Source organism: Dreissena polymorpha, chromosome 11 (assembly GCF_020536995.1).
Source record: "Dreissena polymorpha isolate Duluth1 chromosome 11, UMN_Dpol_1.0, whole genome shotgun sequence".
Lineage (NCBI taxonomy): Eukaryota > Metazoa > Mollusca > Bivalvia > Myida > Dreissenidae > Dreissena > Dreissena polymorpha.
In genome coordinates this window covers 82333885-82360833 of record NC_068365.1, presented here as the reverse complement: position 1 = coordinate 82360833, position 26949 = coordinate 82333885, and the positions used below count along the sequence as shown (strand labels likewise).

Here is a 26949-nt window from a genome sequence, read left to right as displayed (position 1 = left end):
ACATCGTGAATGCCATAAGTATTAGTCAAATTACATGATTAAAAGTACATGAATCATGGTTTACTTTATGTTCATTGTAGATATGTATAGTATATAGATATACTATAAATATCAAGTGTTTAATTGCAAATATACATACTAAGTACCACACAGTGCACATCACACATTCTCAACAACGTAAAGATAATTATTAACTTCGAAGACCCAGACTAAAATACTTCATTAAGCAAGAACTCAAGATCAAAACATAAGATATACGTATTCTAAGCGTAAACAAAGTTTTGGTTCGACGACGTTTACCGCTATGATCACTACCGCTGAAATCTTATCTGCACAATATTGAAGCTTTCGAGAGATTCAAAGTCAACAGACTAAATATCATATCCAGCATTATTGGGCTGCTCAATAGATGCTTCCTTCATAATTAGCCCCTGATTTCTTTCCTCCTCTGAACTCCATCCGGGCCGAGAGTGCTTGGAAGAACACGGGCATAGTTACCTGTGACAACAGATGTTCTATTAAAATATGTATCTTTATTATATAATTACCCAATTATATAACATTACACTAGAATTAATAAACACACTTTTGTAATTAAAACATCTTGCAGGTTGATATGTAAAGACAATATACTACTCATAGTACATGTATACACAATACGTAAAGTTGAACCTTAGAAATATGATTTGTATTTATCAATGAGACAGAAGTGTCACATTAAGAATTATACTAACTTGTGTCATTGTAGCATAACACCCCGGCACGCTTGGTATAGAAATCACAGCCGGTGGTCACCGCCCACTTGTCGTAGGGGCAATTCAGCAGCGAGTCCTCATCACCATGACAACGCACATTACCCATCAGAATCAAGTTTGAACTGTTCTTCGGAGGTCTGTAGGCGTGTCCACCTGTAGGTTTAACAATAGTGTGATATCATAACGCTTTATTTTATCACACTTTTTTAATGATACTTTTGTAATATATTCGCTACAATGGACATGTATTTTCAATCATAAAACAGTGTAAATACAATTATCACTTCAGAAATATTAAACAAAATGTATTACTGATCACTAGTTTGTTAACTGTATGACTCTGCTTGGCTGACAATACTTGTTGAAATAGCAAGTATCATTTATGTTTTAGGTAAACAAACAAAGCAAAGCGATGGAAAATGGGATTTTGAATATATTTGATAAATCTTCTATATTTGTTTTGCTGATTGTTTCATCTAAAAAATAGAACTTTCTGCATTTTCAAATGCCAATAACATATATAGAACATTTAAGTGGACACTAGAGTTTTACCTTAAATAGGGAGCCTGCCATCTGACAGAAAAACATGAGTTACAAATATGCTGCACTTCGTTGGACACGCGTAATGCAAAAATGGGTCTTATGTCATTTGCGACGCTACAGACAAGCCCGTGAACGTGAGCAGTATGGTCAGGAGCTACCCTTTCAGCTAATTAGACCACGAAACATTTCGATATTTATAGTCGACATGGTAGCTCCTGACCAGACTGCGCCAAGATCCATTTTCGCATGGCGCGGCTCATTGGTGCATGTGAGCATGACAATTTCCACAAAATAATATCGACAATTTGATTAAGATGAATAACATATCCCTCTGTTCTAATGTATGTATCACTTAAATACCTGCATAGCCCATCTGCTTGCAGGCCACAAAGGCGTCCTTGTTGGTCCAGCCTCGGTTGCACACGGAGCCCCACACTCCGCCTACGTTCACCTCCAGATAACCGTAGAAATTGTGCATGGACTTCTCGTAGTCCGGGTTGATACGCACATGAAAGTCTGCAGCGGGGCAAAGACAACAGTTAAATTAATGATTACAATGCACACTTATTTAGCTACATAAATGTATGAATTTTAATACACTTGTTTTTTTTTTTGTTTTTTTTACAATACGTTAACAATGTACAGACATTTTTCAAAGACATATATTTAAAAAACAACTTTTCAACCCAATATATTAATACACAACGACTTTTGGTACAGGTACACACATATTCCTTTTTTCTGTTTTTGTTCCGCATATTATGGTTAAATAATCTAACGATGACACACTCAGACTGACACTGACGAGAACAAACCTAATTCTAACATAATATATTAAAAAGTGCTCCCACACATGGGTAAGAAAATAATAAGACTTATGCTTAGAAACAAAACATTTGAATTGGAAGTCATGTTGTTCCAATTTATCTCGTTGCAAACATTTGATTTACATTAAATAGACTGGTATTGGCACCCTTTTTTCTGTGTTTAATGCACATTAAATACATATGAAAATGTATACAAAATAAATAACAGAACAAGTATATTTTCTCCATTTTGCCAGCAATAATTCACAATATCGCTGCCTTTAGAGGACCATAAATGTGCATTAAACACTCTTTTTGAAAGCTGCACTATCTATTATAAGAACCATCAAATAGCTTTTTTTGCTAACACTAATTAAATGTGTGTCATGTATGGCATATATGTATAAACAGTGGTACAACTCTTAAGCACCAAAACTTTATGATAATTGCAACATAATTTGCAGTGCAGACTACTGCGTTCAAAGATAAAATCATGCAGGCAGATTCAAGTGTCGACAATTAAAAGCTTGATATATGACCATGCAAAAAGCTGTACTATACATTTAAAAAGAGGCAGTATTTACAACCGGGATGTTGTTAATATATTGTGTATATTAATGTGTTTATGGAAACTACTAGCAAAGCCTATGGATACATATACGAATATCAAGAGTCTCTCCACGTATTCCCGAAAAGATGCAGTATATACAACCGGGATGTTGTTAATACATTGTGCATATGAATGTGGTTATGGCAACTACTAGCAAAGCCTTTTGAGACATAAACGAATGTCCTCCACGTATTCCCGAAAAGATACAGTATATACAACCGGGATATTGTTAATAAATTGTGTATATGAATGTATTAATGGCAACTACTAGAAAGGGCTATGGAGAAATATTCAAATATCACAGAGTCTCTCAACGTATTCCCAAAAAAGAAAACGTGTACACAAGCTATTGCAGGCTAGATGGCAAGCCACTCTATGTCTGATTGAAATTAAGGTTCATCAGAAACTACTCTTGATCTTTGTCAACACTAAATTTGTATGCGCTAATGGAAAAGTTTCTTTATCTGCAGCTTCACAAGTTGATTGTTAATAGTAATTTCATTTGTTTACTAAGCAAATCCCTTACTACAAGGAAGTCGGAAAATAAATCACTTCTGAAGACGGTTGCACCGGGCCTAAGTGCGCATAACGACAGTGCAACGTTTTGCAATCACATGATGGACAACATTTGCTTTTTGCGTGATGGTGCTCTACCTGTGGAGTCCACTCAGGCTGTTAGAGTCCCAGACCCTATGCGTCAAAACGACAACCAAAACTACCGGAGGTCACCCCGTCCCACCGCGAGGTGCAAGGCTAAGGAGGCGTAAGATACATGCAAATGGCCAAGAAAGAACATCAACCACTCAAGAGCAATTCGACCGTTGACCATTCTTTAATGAAATGCGGATGGAATATACAACAGAAAACTTCCTTCTCTTTGAACGACTGTATGCTGACAACATTTATGCAGTCTGCATCCAAGACACGAATCTGAATTCAAACCATCGGTTTGTTATTAGAGGATACCAAACCTTCAGTTCGACAGAGAAGGAGGATAAAAAGAAAGGTTTGTAGATGCTCATGAAGAACAATATCCCTGCACAAGATATAAGACCAGATACTAACCAACAAGCTAAAATCCAAGGTGTTAACATTACAGTGGACAGGTATGTACTTACAATATACAATTTGTACTGTCCCAAAGACAAAGATTCTGCCTTCAGCACTTCTAAGACCTACCCACCGAGAACTGCTTGCTTGTTGGAGACTTCAACAGCCACTCAACCTGTTGGGTCTAAGAAGAGACAGACAGAAGAGGAGAACAAGTGAAGGACTGGCAGATTGACTCACATATGGTTCTGCGGAACAATCTAGTCATCTTCTTCTTACGCATTTGGCTGTCAACCTCTCGTCCCATATATCGCCTTTGCGATCTCTCCATCCAAGAAGACCACCAGAGAGGTACTGAGCAAGTGAGGAGAAAGCCACCACCGACCAGTAAAGATGGCTATAAACCAGCAGTACAGGCCGCAGAACTCCACAATGATTTCAATATGGAGCTACTAGAAGGTTGAACATGTTTGTAAGCCTACACTAGGGGCCTGAAGAAAGACAACAATAACAACAACCGAGTCACAAGAAAATTCAATCGGGCCATTCTGAAAGCAGCTTCAGATACCATCCCACGGGGCACACGCAAGAACTTCAGATCATTTTGGACGGAAGAGCATCAGTAGCTAAAGGATGAGGTCAGCAGCAGCGCACATAAAGTTGAGGAGACCCCTACTGTTGACAACAATATTGCCCTGTAAGGAACCACTTCCAAATACAGACGAGCCTACGTTCAAGCATCTAGATCGAGTGAACAAACCAAGAAATTGATCTTTCTTGGGACGGAAAACAGCTATGGAAACCAACTTAAGCCATAAATATTGAAAACACAGGTGCAGTGCAATTACCATCCAACCAGGTCATAATTTGAAGACTGGAAAAGAAGCAGAAAAACTGTTTATAGATAGTAATAATGAGGGCAGCAACATCACTGTACCCGAAGAAAGAAAACCCCAGGTACAAGAGGTTAGGAGAACCTCCAATGCGGATCAGCCAAGACAACACATGATCAAGGCGGTCAACCGCAACGAGCTAGCAGATTCCATGAAAGCCCTGCATGAAAGAAATCCCGAGGGCCAGACTAAATTACCAACGAGATGCTTCTAGTTCTATGCATAAGGGCAAAACACAGCTACGAAACATCTTAAACAACATGGAAGACATGTCACGTGCCACAAATATGGCGATACGCTGATGTGGTTCCTATCCACAAAAAGGGCAAAATCAAAGGTGTACAGCTACAGACCCATCAGTCTCACAAGCAATGTGGGCAAACTCATGAAACGGATTATCAACACCAACCTCAACTTGCATCTTGAGAATAATTTTATCATTTATCCAGAGCAGGCAGGGTGCAGGCCATATCGTTTGACTGAGAACCATGTGACATATATCGACCAGATGATTGAAGATGGCTTCATGGACATCCTGAGGATCTGCATTGACATGGCGAAGGCCCTTGATATGGTCAGAAAGAAAGGGCTAAAGTTGAAGCTCTAGAAAAGTAGTATGATTAGTTGTTATAAATGAATATACCAGTACTTGAACAGCAGAAAAGTAAGAGTCCATGTAAGTGGATAGTGTTGCCGGAAAAAGACACTTAAAGACGGGGTCCCGCAATGTGGAGTCCGCAGTCCCACCTTGTTCCTAGTCTTCATCAACGACATCGTCAAGGACCTCCCTTAAAATGTCCATGGGCCATCTAGGTGGACTTTAGCTTAGCAAAACACATCACAACTGCAAACTATCGGATGCAAGAGGTGCTGAATGTCTTGAAGACTTGACAAAGAAGTGGCTCATCACCATAATCTCCAGGAAGACTATATACACAATATTTAGTATGTCCTGAAAATAAATGCTAGCCATCATAAAGCTCTGCGGACAGACGATTCAAGCCATCAACTCCCCCCATACTTTGGCGCGACTTTCGACAGGCGATTCACCTGGAAACAGTAGATTAAGAAAGTCGAAATAATAGCAAAACTGCGGTTAGCACACATGTACAAGCTAACCAGCACAACATTGGGCCAGATAAAGCAATCATCAAGAAGATGTATCTTGGCAGTGTCGGACCAATCCTTGAGTATGGAGTGACGGCATGGGGCACAACCATCAAGTCAAACTTTTACATGGTCAACAAGGTGCAGATCCAGGCGGTCAGAATCATGACTGGCGCCATGCGGTCAGCCCCCATTCAAGAGCCGGATACCATCACGTGCTCTGAGCCCTCAATCAGGAAACAAAGTCCAAACGACTGCTAAATCATCACATGTAAGACAGACTGATACCACCAACAAACGGAAGACTGAAGATAGGAACATTCACACACAAGACGAGAGTTTTGGAACGGAAATGTCAATATATCCTGGATTATGCCTGACAATGATATCCCCTGTACTTTAAAACCCTTGCGGCTAGAGCGATGCTGAACGAACCCAGATAAACTGCAGTATCCCTGGCATTGGCGAAAAAACTCTCAAAGAGATGCTGAAAAGAATTCTATTTTTTCATGGAACACATCCACAGCTGCTACCCAAAACACAACTAGACGAATGTCTTCACTGAAGAGTCTCAATGGTGGAGCCGGAATCTATATCAGGTACACGTGGAGACGGACACATCTCCCTATCGGCCTCTACTCCACCAACGTTAAGGCTTTAGCAGTAGCGCTTACAACAGCTGCAGTCCAATGTTATGTTTTTCAGAAACGCAATGGAAGTCGTGCAGACTCTCGACACTGCCAACGACAAAGAACTCAACGACCTGTGAACTGTCTTGTCCTCCCTATGAAGAGCGCACCCGGCCATGCTGCAATAGGTCACTGCAACATACTTGGCAATGAAGCCGTATACACTCTGGTAAACGAGGTCACTGCACAAGAGAATAATGAAAGGTCAACCATCTTCAACAACACCAATATCATTACCAAAGCAACACGCCAAGTGGTGGCAGCAGCGCATCAATGATACAACAGAATCCGACCTCTTCCACTTGCTTTCAAGATCCGAGCAGGTCCTCATAGTGAGGCTTGCATACAGGTCACAAACGCATGAACAACCACCTGTTCACAACGTACAGGATTGGCCAGTCAGACCAGTGCCCTAGTCAGACTGGCAGCATTACAACAAATCACTTGCTGCAATCTTGCCCCTTACACGACTTCTTCATACACTGGGCAGAGGAACCGATGCAAGGAAAGCTCTACGGCAGTCTGGATGACCTACAGCGCACTTCCACCTTTGCGCAGAGAGCTGGTGTGCTCATTAAAGTGATCGACAAGAAGTAAGAAGAGGAAATGCAGACTCGGTAATTTGCAATCATTTTCAGAGCATACAGCTTTTGGTACTCAACTGCCTCTGTAGACAGTGTAATCGGTAGATGATCAAGAGGGAAACTGCATCTCCCTGCAAACTAACATATCTAAATTATTACTTAATGAATATCCGCACTCCGCAGAACGAGGCTGTTTGGTTGTCAAATGCATTAATCTGTGGCCGTAAGCCAGATAAAACCTTAGACCTAAGCGACATTATAAGACTACATGAATTGAAAGCTTATTGAATTGATCTACTCTGTTAGTTATGGCAAATGGACCTTAGTTTGATAGTTGAGTAGATAAGAATGAAAATACAAAACTTGAGAAACAAGTCAGGTTATTTTGCTATTGAACTGGATCGGATCATATCACGCAGACATTCAGAATGCTCAACATTTCCTGTTCGACTGTGAAACGATGTTGGACAAAGTTCGACGAGAGTAGGTTTTATTATAAATCTCATGGAATTTTGGAAGTTACATAACTTATTTTGAGAAACATTCTATCCTTCTGCTAAGTTCTTTGTTCCATTGTTTTGTTAGATTTCAGTATATACACCTTTTACGAATTTACATATTTAACATCGTAAACACCTACCTTGATTATTTTGTTGATTGGATTGATTTCCAGTAATGAACTTGTAGTGTTGCAGGAATACCGTTACATTCGCCTTGCTTTGTTAATACCAAAAATACATAATTGCAAAAAAACTACTCAGCTCATAATGTTGGCGATAATGTCAATACTAAAAAAGCCAATAACAGTGCAACATATGTGATAATAGAGATAAAACTAACAGCACCTGTGGAGTAACACTGGACAATGAGGGATTTCTTTCCGTTGAAGCAGGCATCATTTTCCCATAGATGGCTATACACATTATATGAGCAAGCCCGATAATTATGTTGACAGATTGCTGAAACATTTAACTTTAAATTTTTGTCCCTCATTCGTACTGTACAGTCAGTTAATTTTCTTTCATTTCCTGTGCACGCAACTTCATTAACCCCAAAGTCCACACTCCTCAAAGAAGTTTCATTCGACAAAAGAGATATTCCTGACACGAAACCCATTTGTCTACAAACAACAGTTGCTACGCTATCGTTAAAGCTTCCACAGAAATATCCTGTTTGGTTGTCGATTGTAAACATCACTTGTCCATGCAGTGGGTTGTTGCCATGGGCCAGATTCAATGTTAAACCTGAAGAACAGAAAATATTGGAGATCAATTAACATGCAAATTAAACCTAAAAGTATAAGCTTTTGCAAATCTGAATTTACATCTGCCATGCTTCAAGCTTTCTGAAAGATATAGATTAATACATTAAGTCTGGTTCATTACACACACTGAAGTGGGTAATTACTTCCTTGTGTTGCTTTTCTCTTTTTTTTTTATTAATTCATCATCCATTTTAATCAAAATAAACATCTAACACTTCTAATCAACAATAGGCATTACTATTTACCATGTATATTATGTCTAACTAAGAAAGCTCACATATGAGCCCTGTTTGGTTGACCATTATAAACATCACTTGTCAATGCATTGGACTGTTGCCATAGGCCAGATAAAATGGTTTAACCTGAATAACAAAATATAAGAGAGCCAAATAAACAAGCACATCATATCTAAAATCATAAGCTGCTGCTAGTATGCTTATACGTATGGAATGCTTCAAGATTTCTGAAAGATATAAATTAAATAAGTCAGTCTAGTCCATAACACTTAATGAAGTGAGTATTTTCTTGTCTTCTGTTGCCTTTCTCATGTCTATGTTAAGGTGTCAGGTCCCTAAACAAAATGCATAACACAACTTTGCAGATATTGTTTCTAACGTATATCGAAATACCTAATATAAGAAATTCATTGAAATATGTAAACTAATACCAACTTTATAAATACTATTCACACATGTATATGCCTAGCCTATGTTTATGCCTCTGGTGAGTAAATTGATTAGACATACTCATTTCGTTCAAAGCGTCGATAGAATATATTCCGTTTACAATCAGCTATTTGAAATTTCAGCGGCTGCGACCCTTGTCTGAATCAGGTAAAGTGTATAATGATCTGGGAGCTCATGGTAATACTCCTGTAACACATGTCTGTCAAAACAGTCAGTTTTCAGAAAACGCCTATAGTCATAGCAAGAAAGGCTAATTTAGTTTTTTCCTCAAAGAAATGCAAATACCGTCAACCATTGCGTAGGTTCATGTGCACATTTACTATGCTTTTTAATCACGCAGCAGTCATCAGCGATGTCACGGCATCCACATATTACTCATCTTATGACTTCTACCACTCTACAACGACCTTGGTGTTTGTACGTCGATTGGACTACAACCTATACAACGTATGCAGTAAATGTTAAAATTACTGAATGTGTTTTCATAAATTCCATTAATGTCTACGCTTTAAGGTGTTAAGAAATCATTTGATTTAAGTTAAATGCAATAGCTCAAGTATTGCCAAAGTCTCGGGCATAATGGGCGCCGGAGAGCAGTCAGAACAAATAACCCATCTCTTGAGAGGTTCAGGGTCGGACACACAGGCTATTGGCTCTTGAAACAACCTCAAATATTTAATAAAAATCTAACCTAGTACAAGGTTAAAGAAAAATACCCTTAGGGCCGAGCAGTCATGAATTCATGGACTTGACAAGAAACTTGATTTACTGATGGAATTTATTGGTTGATTCGCAATAGCTATGAGGGGTTGGCACAAGTAAAATTGTAAGCTGGAGCTAGCGATCGCACCCAATTAATATGTGTAAACTTGACAGGCTCCACTATATATGGGCCCGAATCGTGAGGTCCAATCGAGAACCATTGTCTGTTTCTACTGATACCTTAATACACTTGGTCAATATCAACGTGACATTGTTTGCGTTGCTGTCTAGTTGCTTCTTGTCTTATACATACTTATGGTGATTTTATGGTATTCTAACTAGGATGCCTTAAGAAGGTTCAGTGTTTACTTTGAAAATTTCCAACGTTGACTCCATATGGCCTAAATAACTTAACAAATAACTTGACAGCTAATGGTTTCTCCATAAAATGGCATGGATGCGTGTTCATTTGAGTGTATCGAATAACATGTAACAAGACATCAAACAGATTGCGTCTGTCAGAGAGCAAGACCCACGGCCCCCGACTGTTGGCATCTTAAAGTCCTTGTCAATTATTTAAAATGAGCAGTCAGAAAAGCAAAGCTGCTTTCATTTCCATTGCAAGCGACATTGGAAAACTGGTAGTTCACACTCCCTGTTGAAGTATGTAGTGGCAAAAGAGATTTTCCTAAGCCAAACCGATTTTTTACAGTTTCTACGCTGTCATTAAATGTCTCGTAAAAAGAACCTGTTTTGTTGTCAATTGTTAACCTAACTTGTCCATGCATTGAGCTGATTGCAATAGGCCAGATAAACTGCTTAAACATAAAAAACAGAATATATATTACCAAAATGAACATGCAAACTTAACTTCAAAATGTACAATTGTTTCGAGTGTTCCGAATGAGTCAGCTTTGCTTCCTGATTTATGTAAAAGATAAATTAAACATTACGTTTATTTCATTTGACAAACTGGAGAAATTTACTGTATTTTTGTATGTAACATTTCTCATTTCGGTATTTAAATAAGAGGGCAACAAATATTAAAATCAGTGTTTGAATACTTGTATTTGCATTTCAATTCCAGAAAATATTTGGATATTCACACGATATATGTTTACTACTTTGAGCCTTAGAGACTTTCATTCTTTTGGTATTTAAATACCAGATTTCAACACCACCTTGTGAATCGTTTATATTTTTACAAACAGTGTTCTCTAATTAATTAAGAAAAAACAAATCTGCTAAGTAGTTAATGCAGTTACAGTACACAACAATTTGGAGTTCCTAATGCAGTAAGAATTAAACCATATGGGCGATAGCCCGAGCGGGTTTATAACAAACATTAGGACGACAAACAGTTGGTTATTACAACAGTAACGGACGATTACCAGGATATTAATTCGATTTAACCGTAAATGTATATAGACCTTTATTAATTTAAACTCGGCTTCATTCATACATATTGGGTAAATAATCAAAGGGAGGTCACAGGTAGTGTTATCTACAGTTAAGCTTTCGCGCATATACTCAAATTAAGTGTTAATGATGTTGCTCCAGACTCAAACGTGTGCTTATTTGAAAGTAAAAAATGGCTATAACGACATATAACGTGCATCATTCTCATATCCATATATACGCTTATACCTAGTTTCAATTAAATCGATCCAACCAGTTTCGACATATGGCTCCGGACACAAAAGTGTTCCGGACGGACGGGAAATTAATATCCCTCTGCCTACGGCGGGGGATAGCGAAACCTGAACATGTATTTGTTACCTTATATATAACAACTGTATTACTAATGTAGAGTTTGAACGCTGCATAATGTATACTGGTGGTCACAGTTGCTAGATAGTGCGTATACGCAAGCATATTTTACTGAACAATTTCTTGGAATGTACCCGAACTACTTTAACAACATTAGCCTACGCCCAGTGTTTGTTGTAGAATAACTTACACTCAATTACCTTCTTATTCTATAGGAAACGAATACAAGTTGCTGTTCATGGTAGAATGAATTTCAGAAAAAAACTAATATCTTACTACCATACCCGTTTCAATTGAATATGAAACCAACAATTAAACAAGAAACATATTAGTATTACGGAACTCTGATATAAACATTTGTATATTAATATATTGCAGAATGTTCAATTGTTCAACTTAATTGTTTTGGTACAGTTTTCACAAGTATAAAGGCGATAGTTGTAATTACCAAATAACTGTTATGGTTATACTGTTTGATGTTATTGTGTATTACTTGTGTAGCAGTGACTACATGGACCATTTATTGATTGTATTTAAAAGTTTTTAGTGAAAACATTCTCTTTGTGTAATAAAACTAATTTCTACAAATGGGAAAATAATAATTATAATACATATAAGTAATTTCTACAAATGTGAAATCGATTATAATAATACGCATTTGCAAATATATAAATGGCGTTTTAACTATTAAAATTGCAAACATTAAATATGAAATTCAATTGTTTAAATAGATATTCAATCCCTATTATTAAAGCCCTATTCCCAAACATTTGATCAACAATGAATTGAAACTTTATACCATACTTAATTTCAATAATAGAAAATATAATGTAAACAACGAAAGACAATCGCGAGCAAAATAACAACAATAACCGTCCAAACATGTTTTTTTAACAAACACAATTCTTACAGGCAAAATATGTTTTTTTCAACACATTCACTAACGATTTAAAACACACTATTTACTCTTTATAACATTGTTGTTGTATTCTTAAATTCTCAACATGCTTCCCACTATTCATTGAATAAAGAAGAAGATAGGTATACTAATATTAAGCAGAAAAGCAAACGAAGCGATACCAGATAAATGAATCGTCATAACCAAACCACACCAGAAAAAAAGCATTTTGTGCCTAGATTTATGGGTGAATGCTGACATTGGTTCACCAGAGCAACTATTGATACGTGTAGAAGATGGGGCACTGGCATGTCGAATAGGAACATTCATCATGTCACCAAGCGTATATCCTCAATCATACCTTACGACTTGTTTCAATGCCAATTCATTTAAAATGTGAAGAGTTCAGATAAAAAGTTATATTGAGGGAAAAGTATTAACCACTCCTATCTGTTGTCGCCGTTTCTGTCCATCATTCTTTATTCTGTATTGAAACTAATTTGTTCACATAAAGCAAATGGAGCATATACAATATATGTGTATGTCTGTTCACCCCAAAGACCGCATTCCTACCCATCCGATTTATTCCATCAACACGCCTTAACGTCAGGTCTGAGAAATTGAAACAAGGCTTTAGATTTGATTGTCTCTTGCATCAGCACGTGCAATCCTTTCATCTAATGAGGTGACGTGTGATTCTCTGACAAAATTAATGAGCTATCTATCTCTTGCTCTCTCTCTGAGGTGGAAGTACACCAAAATGAATGAGCTATCTATCTCTTGCTCTCTCTAAGTTGGAAGTACACCAAAATGAAAGAGCTATCTATTTCTTGCTCTCTCTGAGACGGAAGTACACCAAAATGAGTGAGCTATCTATCTCTTGCTCTCTCTGAGATAGAAGTACACCAAAATGAATGAGCTATCTATCTCTTGCTCTCTCTGAGATGAAAGTACACCAAAATGAATGAGCTTTCTATCTCTTGCTCTCTCTGAGACGGAAGTACACCAAAATGAGTGAGCTATCTATCTCTTGCTCTCTCTGAGATGGAAGTACACCAAAATGAATGAGCTATCTATCTCTTGCTCTCTCTGAGGTGGAAGTACACCAAAATGAATGAGCTATCTATCTCTTGCTCTCTCTGAGACGGAAGTACACCAAAATGAAAGAGCTATCTATTTCTTGCTCTCTCTGAGATGGAAGTACACCAAAATGAATGAGCTATCTATCTCTTGTTCTCTCTGAGATGGAAGAACACCAAAATGAATGAGCTATCTTTCTATTGCTCTCTCTGAGGTGGAAGTACACCAAAATGAATGAGATATCTATCTCTTGTTCTCTCTGAGGTGAAAGTATACCAAAATGAATGAGCAATTTATCTCTTGCTCTCTCTGAGGTGGAAGTATACCAAAATGAATGAGCTATCTATATCTTGCTCTCTCTCTCTCTGAAGTGGAAGTACACCAAAATGAATGAGCTATCTATCTCTTGCTCTCTCTGAGGTTGAAGTATACCAAAATGAATGAGCTATCTATATCTTGCTCTGTCTCTGAGACGGAAGTACACCAAAATGAATGAGCTATCTATTTCTTGCTCTCTCTGAGACGGAAGTACACCAAAATAAATGTGCTATCTATCTCTTGCTCTCCCTGAGGTGGAAGTACACCAAAATGAGTTAGCTATCTATCTCTTGCTCTCTCTGAGGTGGAAGTACACCATAATGAATGAGCTATCTATCGTTTGCTCTCCCTGAGGTGGAAGTACACCACAATGAATGAGCTATCTATCTCTTGCTCTCTCTGAGGTGGAAGTATACCAAAATGAGTGAGCTATCTATCTCTTGTTCTCTCTGAGGTGGAAGTAAACCAAAATGAATGAGTTATCTATCTTTTGCTCTCCCTGAGGTGGAAGTACACCAAAATGAATGAGCTATCTATCTATTGTTCTCTCTGAGGTTGAAGTACACCAAATTGAATGAGCTATATATATCTTGCTCTCTCTCTGAAGTGGAAATACACCAAAATGAATGAGCTATCTATCTCTTGCTCTCTCTGAGGTGGAAGTACACCAAAATGAATGAGCTATCTATCTCTTGCTCTCTCTGTCGTCGAAGTACACCTTAATGAATGAGCTATCTATATCTTGCTCTCTCTGTCGTCGAAGTACACCACAAATCCTTTGATCGGACTATTCCGATGATTAGTTGAAGATGTTGAACATTTGATTAATATATACAGGGCTTGTAATCAAGATGTATTGTTTTTAATTCACCTTTACGTGGTTGTTTCCATAACTTTAGAAACATTCGAATACAATGATATAATTAGAAAAAAGCTTTAATTCAAAATATATTTTATATTTATTTATAGCTGTCCGTAGACTTTCGCAGAATTTCCAACCTGTTTTACTGACTACAGTTCTTCATTATGAAAAGTGGTGGCAACTTTAATTGTTTAAAGGAAATTTACATTTTAATGTGCGAAGTGTTTATGAGAATCTGAATAACTCACATTGCAGTACAAACTTATCGAAACGTATTTTCAAAAAACCTTTTATACACTTTTTGCAAACTTGCATTTTTCATTATTTCTTTACTACAATAATAGTTATGCAAATAGTGACTGTAAGGTTTTTTATATAACACGATTTGGTTGTTTTCCTCATTTTAAAGGTTACCTTTGACCTTTACACTAACTTAACACACACAGCTATTTAAATAATCATTTTGTCACAAATTTCCACCAATGCCATGTTCTTTACACCCTTGGATATATTCTTTATAGAGAATTCTTGTCAATATTTGTTACTTAAATGAGAATATATTTATTTATAAATTCGCTGAGTCATGTATGAATTTAATCAGTTTCGACAATGCTATTTAATATTTGCTTAGAAACATTTCCAAACAAATCCTAATACACAAAGCAAAACTTCATCTGCACCAGCAGGTGAGAAACCTTATATCAAAAAATGTGATTCTTGTTTCATTTGGTGTGACGCAAAACAAATGTACCATATATAGACACGACACACACATAAACATCTTACACACAAAAATGAATAAAAATGGGGTCCATCCTTAAGCACAGTCAATGCAGTAAAAGTAATGATTGTTGCAACCGGTTTTAATGAGCCTAAAACCACCCAATGAGGTCTATAGTTATTCACAAAACATTTAAGTTTATAATCAAGCTTACCTCAAATCAAATTAAACCGCAATAACAAAGATTACAGTTCAATTTAATAACCATTTACATTTTCATAGAAGGATGTAAACTTGAAAATTGTGTAATTTGTTGAGGCACAGTGACATTAAACTAAAACATTAATAGAAACGATCACATAGATGTTGTTGTAAGGTTAGTGTATCACCAAAATTGTAGTAAGAGTGCAGTACTAGGCCTGAAGACCCGTTTTCAAAATTAAGTTGGGAGATTTTCTCACTTAATATGAGTTAATTAGTCCCTACACTTGATTAATCACTGAGGTGCTTGTCTGTCACAATGCCAGGAGCCTCAACATACCAAAATCCAATATGGCATAATTGCCTGGTGCAACGGAAGCATTCGACAATTCTTACCAGTACCATACTGCGGCCAGATTTTTTTCATACCGAGTGTCTGGAAATATGGAGTGAAGGGAAGCAAACATGAAAAGCTGTCGGTGTCGTTGGACATAACAACAACACTTTGACACTGGTTGATGCGAGGAGCCCACTCAACATGAGCCACTTACATGACATAGGCCTTTTCAATCCAGTTTAACAGTTCAGGAATCTCTTTATTAATATGTATTATTGCTGGAAGAGCTTCAGACACAACTGAACGTGCAGTGATATGATAGGCACAGACGTCGTTGCCCAATATATACATTACCAATAGTTTAGGATTAAAAACGCTTATTTTCCTCGGATGCCCATAATTTATTGAGTTGTTGTGGGATTGGCGTTACTCTGCTCATCTCAATAATTGCAATACCTGTTGCTTCGTCGCCTCGCCGCAACCGTTCACCTTACTTTAAAGACATCTCAACGTATGCGTCTAGTACAAGATGAATATACTCTGGCCCCTCACATATGCTTGACGCTGAGTTTATGACATCATTGATTGCACCACCTTGAGTGGAAACATGTGCAAGTGGCATATGTCGCATCTTAGACATGGAGTCCACGATGACATATTTGGGAAGAATAGATTCGAGTAACTTTTACTGAGGGCCAGTCAAGCTGAAATCTCCCATAAGTTTTGACTTATTAACATGGGCTGGGAGGTCACCATCGGGCAATGGAGATGAAGAAATCAAATCATGAGACAATATCTGCTTAAGGTCATGCCTCGTTCCTTTGCAATGTCCATGCTCCTCCTTGCATCTGTCATATCTTTGGATGAGGGAGCTTTCTGTTCCATAAGAACGGCTTTTGATGTCAATGATGACTAGTTTAAGATGGTCAGTGAAGCTTTCTCTTTGCAATGGTGGAACTGATTTTTTTGGTTTTCTCAACTATTCTCTCCTGCCTGCTGCCTGTATGCGCTATAAACACGTTCACCTTTTTTCAATACATTTGAGTTGGCGTACAGCAACCTCTTTGTCAACAGCCAGTTTTGTCAGTGAATTGTGTAGTAGGAACTTGAACATATTCTTTTGTAATTATTTCCTTATTTATGGTCTAAAATCAATTGTCCCTAAATACTTAAAATTACTAGAATATCTGGTGTCTCTATTGTCTGTATTATTTCAAAGGAGAGACTGCATTGACAGTTTCTCTGATAAACATAAAGAGAGATCCTTGAAATTTAAACATATAACCCTGGGATAAAAGTAACAAAGCCAATTAACTAAACCTGGTAAGAAACTAATAAAGACAATTAACTTAAGTTTCAAAATAACTGCATGCTATGGAAAACAGACATTTCGCTATGCCGTGACTTTCCCCGCTTTTGTAAATTAAATGTGTGTCTGCCTCAATGATGTTAAAAATCCCAAGGCACTAATAAGCATGAGATAAAATTATTTTCTATAAAGGAGAATGGATCTATTGCATATTATTTGAGATTTTCATAAAAGTATTATATGCAAATAGACATTTGAAAATTTTAAACTGCAAAAAATAGCGTTAAATTTTAGTCAAAGTGTAGCTGTCAATTCCTGCAAATCAACGACTCAAAATATTAAAGGACTGAGCGGTCTTAATGAAAAATGACCTTGTACATGCCATTTCAAGGTCATTATGACTTTGAGATACATCGATAACATAAATGTTTTATACAGACTATATTCCGTCAGTATAGATTTATTATAAATGTATATTGTTGTTACAGTAAATAAAAGTGATTTTTTTATGTCAATGGCAGCCATCTTTGAATCCATTAAAGCAAGAAACGTGTCATGATGCCAGACAAGCACCTCGGTTATTTTGCATGTCTAGAAACCCACAAACTCAATTCCACTGACAAACTCCCTCAACTACATTTTGCATACGGGTTCACATACCAAGTACAGGACTATAAGTATTAACAAGTAAACTGTCAACAAGGACCAAGTTACAAGGTATGTGAGTACATATTTACAACTTGTGTTGACCCTCAACAATATGTGATTGTGTTTGGTGTACCGTAATGAACACTAATGCTTGAGGTTCACATTCTAGTTTCAGTGTTTTCATCACAACTTCAAAACATGTAAATAAGAACTTGTTTTAGAGGTAACCGACACCGACTATTTGACATACGCAAATAGACTCCACAATATACGTTTGTTTACAAAGTTGTAGTGATGTGGGGTTAGGTGGGGGCACATGATTTACAAAGTTCAAGGACGTTTTAACTCATTCAATTTCAGACGTATAGCACTATAGTCAATGACGAACAAATCAATGTTGTAAATGACAGACAAGTACTAGTTTGAAATAAACACAGATGCACAAAATAAGGGACTTGCGACAGTTATTTGCTCAATGCAAGCATAAACAATTTTTTATACAGAAATGAATACCGTCTACCGAGCAACAAGTACACCTCTTTCATGGAAAAAATCATGATAATTATTGGTCATTACCACTATTGCAGCAGACTTTATTGCTGAAGGCACACTGGACAGAGGACAGAATCTATACGGAAAGTATATGGACAATACAAAGCAAAGAAGATTATAAAATTATCTGCACTACAACACTGAAATTAATTGCAAACATTAGCTTGTACATTTTAAACTTATATTGGTTATGGCTATCATATTTGTTTCAATAACTTCAATTACTGGTTTTTCTTTTGATAAGAATGTTAAACATGGAATGAACTTACCATTTAAGTATATTCAATCAAGCTTAAATTGTGTTAAAAGCCAGATACTGGTGGAGGCACTTTCGAGACGGTTTCCAGGTTAGAACAAGTATTAAATGTCTATGAAAAAAAGACATCACACTCTCAATAAGAAAGGATCCTAGTTAAAGCTGATGTTATATGTTTAAACCAGTGTCTAACTTATTTTTAAGTAAACAACACAAAGTGAATGTCCACAAACAGTTTAAAAGTACAAAGGATATTTGTGCTTAATACAGTTTGGTTGCCCAAAACATTTACGTTATGTGTTTTTTTAAATAAGCAATTCATCAAATAACGAGGGAGGCTTTTCCATGCTGAGTTTATACATTTATAGATAAATGAAAAAGTTAGAATTTGTGTGAAACAAGACATATATGTGCAATGTTCACGTATGTTTACATATTTGAGAATTAACATACACCCTTCAAAAATCTATAAACGTCATAGTCACAGGTAATATTCGGATTCCATTAGTAGACAAGTCACAGAGACAGCCAATGCCAGGTACTGTAATGCAAATTAAATGCAACCAAAATCTGATTAACAAAATGAAAGCAGTCTTCAGATACTGCCAAGTAACAGTGTATGTAGTGAATCAATAATACTCAATGCTTCCACTGACTATCAGGTACACATAGCCTGTACCTAATACTAAGAAAAGAGTGCAATGATTTGCCATGACAGCTGTTTTAACACTAAATAATGACTTACCCGCAGCTAGTATAACATTGATATTAAGAGCCTGTATACATGTGTAGACACAAAAATACACCAGAAATAAATATAAATGTGGTGCACTGTGCTATGTTTTGGAAGGCCTTGTACTCAGTTTGAGAACATGATTTGTAACACTGAACGGCTTCGTTGCTATGGTAACAATCCCTGGTCCTGTGGTAAGCGCGGTACCAACCACCTGCGCAAGGCAAGCTAATGACATCACTTACATCATGTTGCGAGGCTTGAACCCCGGAAATCATTAAGGGGCATTGTAGTATAGTACGCACGCTGCCTTTGCATTTCAAACTGGAACTATGCAGACCAACCACCTGAGAGCCGAACGTCCCCTCGCCGTGCGCACGACCAGACGTGTAGTTTAACTTACGACATGATACTTGAGCATAACTTTTGTCAAACCATCCACAGAAAGAACACACTTGATCGTCTATAGTGAACTGAATTATTCTATTCATTTGATTGATGCCATTTTGTAGACCTTATATTTAAACCTGATAACAATATATATTTAGGAAATATGTGTTTTATGACGTTGTGAAATGCATTAAACTACAAACTGTGGGTGGCACAATATGTTTCAAATCTTCGAAGATATTTCAAAACCATGTAAGAGAATTTGATTACACCTACAACCAATGAAACAATAGTAACTTATCTCATGTTGCACAAACCATACCTCGGTTGTAACTTTGGACTGCAGCATCTTGGGTGTGCGTCCTGCACGTGTAATAGATACTGTGCGACAAAATATTCAGTCGAACCGTGTCCTCGTAAATCGCCACTTCGGGTGAAATCTTGATTCCACATTTCAACAGAGATCTTTCGTTACTAACGGAACGAATATAGGGAATCATTATGTTTCCCTTGCCTTCTCCCGAGTATCCATATGCGACGGAACGACCGCTGTTCTGAACAGAGAACAAGAGCTGTTTGTCGTCAAACTACGACGTTCCTCAGATGGTTCCTCATTCGTTATCCAAAGAAATTTCAACGCGGCAAGATAATTGACAGGTGCCTTCCGCCGACCTTAACGTGTACCTTGATAAGCAGAACATTGTAACGCATGAAGCAAATGTACACATATCATAATGTGCTCTAAGATACTGTGCAAATAATTTTTTCAGTGGTTATCAATATTGAACAACAATTAATTATACATCATGTATACATCCGGTGTATAATTATGTCCAACTTCTGCAGTCTGGTAAAAAACTGCTGCCTTTTAACTTTTCCACAACTCGAAAAATAATATAAAACAGTATACGAGTACATACCACTGATATATAAAGCAAAAACATCAGAACTATTCATTTCATACATGTACATTTGAGTCATAGGCCATTAAATATGAATATAGCTCAAACAGAATGGCAAATACCTAGAGGAATAATAAATTCAAATATATACACATAATACTATGCAAATCCGTAAGCGAGAATCTCACACGTGTAGTGCTGGTTTAATACTGGATAAAGAACACTGACCAAAGAGATCAAATAAGAGATCTAAAAATGTAATAATAATTCAAATGGATAATAATAATTGTGAAACACACATCACACTCAATTTCTTTAACCATTCCTTGAAACAATATAGAAACGAAACGACAACTCCAGTGGTTCAGACCTTATAACTAGTTCTTATTTAACTTTGTTCAATGAAAAAATAATTTAACCTACACGCTTTTAATTACAAAAAGTAATGTCGATTATATTTTATTAATTTGTATATTGGTCAAAATATCAAAGCAGTTCTTAATTTTACTTTAGATTTTGCCATATGGCTTTGAAATATTTCAATCTAAAACTCAGCCAAAACAACAATAAATCTTGCTCCATGAAATTTAAATCTGACATGATGGGATTTAATTGATCGTCATTTTGAAGTTAAGGATCAGTAAGCATTTAACAATGATATAATTGTGGACAGACTATTGTAACAATGACTTAATTATCATAATCTATTTATATATACACTACTTTTCTCTTATTATAGCGAGTTGAGTATGAAACATACATGATCATGGTAAGAAGCGCCAATGGAAGTTAGGGTACAAAGGGAAATGTAAGTATATTTTGACTATAGCTTGAAAAGTAGCCAGGGAATGTTTGTTCAATATTTTAGACATGGGCTCGTTGATTTAACCACATCTCAGGTCTAAATGAAATCCCGTCATAATGGACCTGTGACCTCAATGAAACTAAGACCTCAATGGACCTGTGACCTCAATGGACCTGTGACCTAAATGGATCCTGTGACCTAACATGAGTTGTACAGCACGTCACCCACCTGAGTTCTGGTAGCAGAACACTGCGGGCTGCTTCAAATTGCTTATCGCCGGTTTACCATCGTTGCACTGATCTACGGAGCCCCATCGGATATTTCCACATAGACCCAGATACCCCTCCTGTCCCGTGCAATTCACGTTGGTCAGCCAGGGTATGCCTATAAGGCAGAAAAAGCACAACCTGTATTATCAATATTAGTATAATCGTAAGATATACCAAAATAACGTAATTTGCAAAATATTATAAAAAGGAATAATCCGCAAAAACTTTCATAGATTGTATTTTGATTTGATTGAATTGTTCCTCTATTCTCATAGAGACATTTTTAGTGTTTACGTAATGTTTATTTCAGCAACTTCAAGTTCGATACACGGTAATATGTTGTTAATCACACTTAAATTATACTAACATGCATATTTTTTCTCTGATGGTTGTTTCTTGATCGATTTATTTCTAAGCTTCGTTTTATTTATTTTGAATAATATACGCATGTATAGATCACGCAGCTTTTTATCATTGCTAGTATACTTTTTGTTTTGATAAATTATCGCCTCAGTCTATACGGTTATTCTTTTTAGGTATTACATTCACTTACATTTATGTTCATAGTATATTACAGTCACATAAACAATCAAGCTATGCAATATGGATCTTTTACACCCAATATTGCTGCTTATTCTTGTATGTGCACGATGATGATATGACATATTAACTATATGATACTTTATTCTTAAATCTTTTTGTAAAAAAAGGGATGTTGTTGATACGTGTTCGTAATTTCATTTCATCGTGCCTCAAAACGTTGGTAACACTGTTGCTCTGGTCTCCTTCCTACCACTGAGTAATTAAATAGTAATTAAATTGAATGCGTTTTAATTCCCTTTATTACTGTTTAATTTGAGTTGCAATGCTATGAGGTTAAATTTATTTACACTTGTATGTATCATGAATATTGCTGGACCAAGTGTGAGGTTGAGCGCTCTATAACCGGTTTAAAACCCCAGTGATAAGCATTGACCATTCCAAGGCGTAGACCCCAGCCTTATTCTACTATGTGTGTATGTTGTTTCGTTTTGTGCCGAATTGTACTGTTTTGACAATTGGTCGCTTGCCATAAATAAAGGACCAGGAAGGCGTGTGTAATAAAAATGTTATACTGCTGGGGCTTCTGGAGTTTCACTTCTTAATATGGTAACACATTTAAAGTTCATCGCAGTTGTAAATGTTAAAATCAACAATACTCTGCATATTTTGAGAGACAAAAAATCCTTACCATTTTCAAGATTATATGAACCGCGCTCTTGGAAAACAGGCTTAATGCATTTGAGTAAAGTGTCTTAAAAGATAAGCCTTAGAAGTCCTCACTGGCTAATAAGGGAGGACACTTTCTTGTTGTATGGATTTGTTCGTTTATAGGAAGTCTCTTCTTAACGAAACTCGTGCCTATGCGGAAAAAGTCGTCCCAGATTAGCCTATGTAATATGCACAGGCTATTCTGGAAGGACACTTTACGCATAAACCAGGTTTTCCCAGAGTGCGGCTCATATCAAGGTCTCAGACTAAGCTAACCTTTATATTTATTCTACAATGGTCAAAACACGTTAAATAGCTCACTTAAAGAAATAAGAGTTCCATAGCTCATTTAGGGCATTTTCAGGCTACCACATTTCATCTCAAGACAATATAAATGTTCCGTTACACAACGAATTGTTTTGGGGCTACCATATTTAATATTAAACTAAAAATAAAAGTTTCAATGCTCACCATGTGTTTTGGGGCTATTTTATTTTAACGGAGGAATACAAGTTAAAATGCACGCTGTCTGTTGTTAAGTAACCATACGTCACCTTGAAGTCAGAATCAAATTTATTTTGCTTTCAGGCTACCATATTAATCAAGAAATAAGAACTGAAGTTCCCATACTTACCAAGTATTGTTGGACTACCATATTTCAACTCTCAGAGATAAACAAAAGTTTCATTGCTGACCAGGCATTTTCAGGATAGGATAATTAATCATAAAGTAGAATAAAAAACCATTGCGAAGCCAGTGCTTTTAGGCAACCATATTTCATCTTGAAGTAAAGATGGAAAATCCAATGAACACCCAGTGTTTTAAGGCTAACAGTTTTAATACCAAAGTAAGAATTAAATTTGTTGCTGACGGGTAGTTTTAGGCTACCATATTTAATATCAAATAACGTATAAAAGTTTCATTGCTTATTAGGCGTTTTCAGGCTGAAATATTTCCTTGCCAGGTGAGAATTAGTTGTTTCAATGACTGTTTTGACTTACATATTTTATCTTGAAGTAAACATACAATTCCATTGGTAACCTTCTGTTTTGGGGCTACCATATTAATTTTCAAGCAAGAATACAAGTTCCATTACTCAGGTAATGTGGGCTTTCATAACCATAAAAGCGCTCGAGGTAAGCAAATCCTCCTTTGAAGCCCATCTCTCTGCAAATGACTGTGGCATCTGCATCATCAAAACCATCAGCGCAGATGTAGCCCCAGATATCGAGATGGCGGATGGAAATCGTCCCGCGGTTGTAACTCTTTAGTTTCAGTGAATATTCTTCAACATAACGAGGTTATAATTTAATACCATCCTAATTTATATTGAGTTCTAAGTCTACTTTGTCACATATGAGTTACATTTTCCCACATCATGTTGATATTGTTTTGCAACGTCATCTGAGGTATACCAAACATTGAAATACTGTTCATATGTGAGTATCGTATTGACATGATGTTTCGTTTTTATCTTTCTGATAAAGAAGAGCTGTATTAAAGGAATTATGATTATCATCAATAAATACTGATCGATCTAGAACTGTTACGGAAGTGCCCGAAATACCCCCACCCCCACCCCATCCTCCGCATTCAGTTTTGTCAGATGGCATAGGTAGTTCAGAACTGATTTTCCAACAATTCAAACGACCCACTAATTAAACTATATCGTGGTACCTGATATTATTGTCAAGATATTCCCTCGACAAAATTTCAGCATGAACATAACAAAATTAACAGATGAATCAAGAAAGCATGGTTCTTGCTCACTGCTTTTCCCTTTAATATGAGTTATCAATGAATGAAGTTTTAAGTTAAATTTAATAGTTGTTTGCAATATATGTTTCAGGAAAAATTATATAATAAAAGGAATACCAAAGGGCAATAATAATAATACGACAGCGTTAGTTTTGGCCCTTTTGCACTGCACATCTCGTCAATAAGATCAACCCACCTAATAAGATTCAAGTTGATACCTCATATAGTTTTCAAGATCTTCTCTTAACAACATTTGTAAACATTATTAAACAAAGGCATATTGTTCTTAAGACCAAACTTTACGTTAAAGCAACAGAAAGGGGCAAAAACTCTATAAGAGAGTTATGGTGCGGCGTATCCAACGACATAAATATACTAATGAAGTTTCAAGTTGATACCTCTTATATGAGGGCTGTCCCATAATATTGTAGACAAATTGCATAGTTGTGTTATTTGGCGCATGCTTTTAACCAATAGAGCTTTATAGAGATAGACACTTATTTAATCAGTTCGAGATACGGAGCGGAAATATTAAGCATGGAATACAGCTTTGCCATGTTGTCTAAAATCATTTTTAAAGGGTCTATGAAATTAAGAGGTGTTTTAACACTTTAATAAAAAAAACAAAATACAAACTTAAATCAGGGTAAGGGCTTCTTGAAGACACACACTTAACAATTTACAGACTAATCGACTGACAAGCAGAGAATAGGCTATTGAAGACCATAAATAATTAAAGCAGGACACGTAGCATCAATGACTATCCGCAACTGCACATTTGTTAAATAGCTACTCCTGCTAATCGGAAATATATTGTATTTTCAATTACTTATTCCTCAATGCATACACTACGAATAAATAGGTTCACGCAATTAGATATGTATTTATCAACATTCTTTTTTACTTCGAACAAAATATGATGTCTATGCTGTTTGTAGATTGAAATGACATTGGTGTGCACCAGGTTGAACAGTAGTCATAGCATTCAAATGTATTGTGTAAAATTAGTTTGGTTGTTGTTTATATTTCTTTTCCAGAACAGTTTAAGAGAAGTGTAACTCAATAAAAAAACATTTACACGTATTTTGCTTTAAAGGTCCATTTCATATTTCATTGAACTGTTTCCTACTATTTTATGAAGGCATATTTAACACAAGATCGAAGCCTATGCAACTGAAATCTATCTGCAAATCTCACCTCCATTCGCAGGTAGATCAGAACAAGCCACAGATGCATATTTCTGGCTAGAGCAGCCGGTATTATCTTCCACATAGCTGCAGTCGAGTATCGAATTCTCGCTACCGGTGCATCGGACGTCGCGATATGCAATGTAAGTAGAATCATACCCAATGGCCGAACAACAAATACTGATTCCATTTTGGAATCCTGCCGACCTGCACACGACCATTGGCGGCAATGTCGTCAAAACCGTCTGAACAAACGAGTCGGTAATCATCTTTGCTCCATATCATCACTTTTCCATATCTTGAGTTCTGTATTTCCACTAGGTAAACTGGCAAATAAATTACCGTTTAAGAATTAAACGCGCAAATACTGCTATCTTATATTTTGGACGCGCAAATACTGCTATTTTATAGTTATTTAATTTCCATTTAGTTTAAACATATGTATTGGTTCAGAATATAATACATAACATTCATGCAATGATATAAATGGAGAGTTTCATGGATTAGAAGACAAGCATCTAGGATGCATATGTTAGTTCTGTTCTAAGCTGGATTTTACTTGATATGAATATGCAGTATAAATCAGTTATGGATGCAAAAATTAACGGTACAATAAGAAACAATTACTTGCTACAATTGTTGCATGTAAACATTGTTTTCATACCTACTCAATAACACATGATTAAATGAAACATTAATTTTTCAAATTATTTCAATAGCATTTCATGAATTATTTCAAATTTGATTTTCAATTTTTAAACTGTTTTAACAGCTTGTAAAAGTATTTGGCTTTCACATATTTTTCACGCAGTTGAAATCGTACCACTTTTTGCTTAGTTTATCATAGTTGAGAATTATTTGCTAAACAACATTAGATAACACTTTACATACCTCTACCTGTACAAAACACGCGGGCGTCTTCTTTGTCACTGGGACATGAAGTGAGACTCACATTAAAACCGCCTGTACTTCTACACGACCATATTGACTTTTCATCACCTCTACACTTTACG

At 36.5% G+C, this 26949-nt stretch overlaps 1 protein-coding gene across 1 annotated transcript; it reads right to left on the bottom strand.

Moving 5' to 3' along the window:
* LOC127851607 (neurotrypsin-like) lies at nucleotides 1-26949 on the bottom strand. The gene is made up of 8 exons (XM_052385438.1): nucleotides 26828-26949; nucleotides 25947-26262; nucleotides 24088-24276; nucleotides 21700-21855; nucleotides 7883-8281; nucleotides 1659-1814; nucleotides 735-908; nucleotides 1-498 (listed from the first exon to the last, which is right to left on the bottom strand). Exons 2-8 carry the CDS (start codon nucleotides 26203-26205, stop codon nucleotides 425-427), a joined length of 1407 nt encoding a protein of 468 aa, XP_052241398.1. The 5' UTR covers nucleotides 26206-26262; nucleotides 26828-26949; the 3' UTR covers nucleotides 1-424.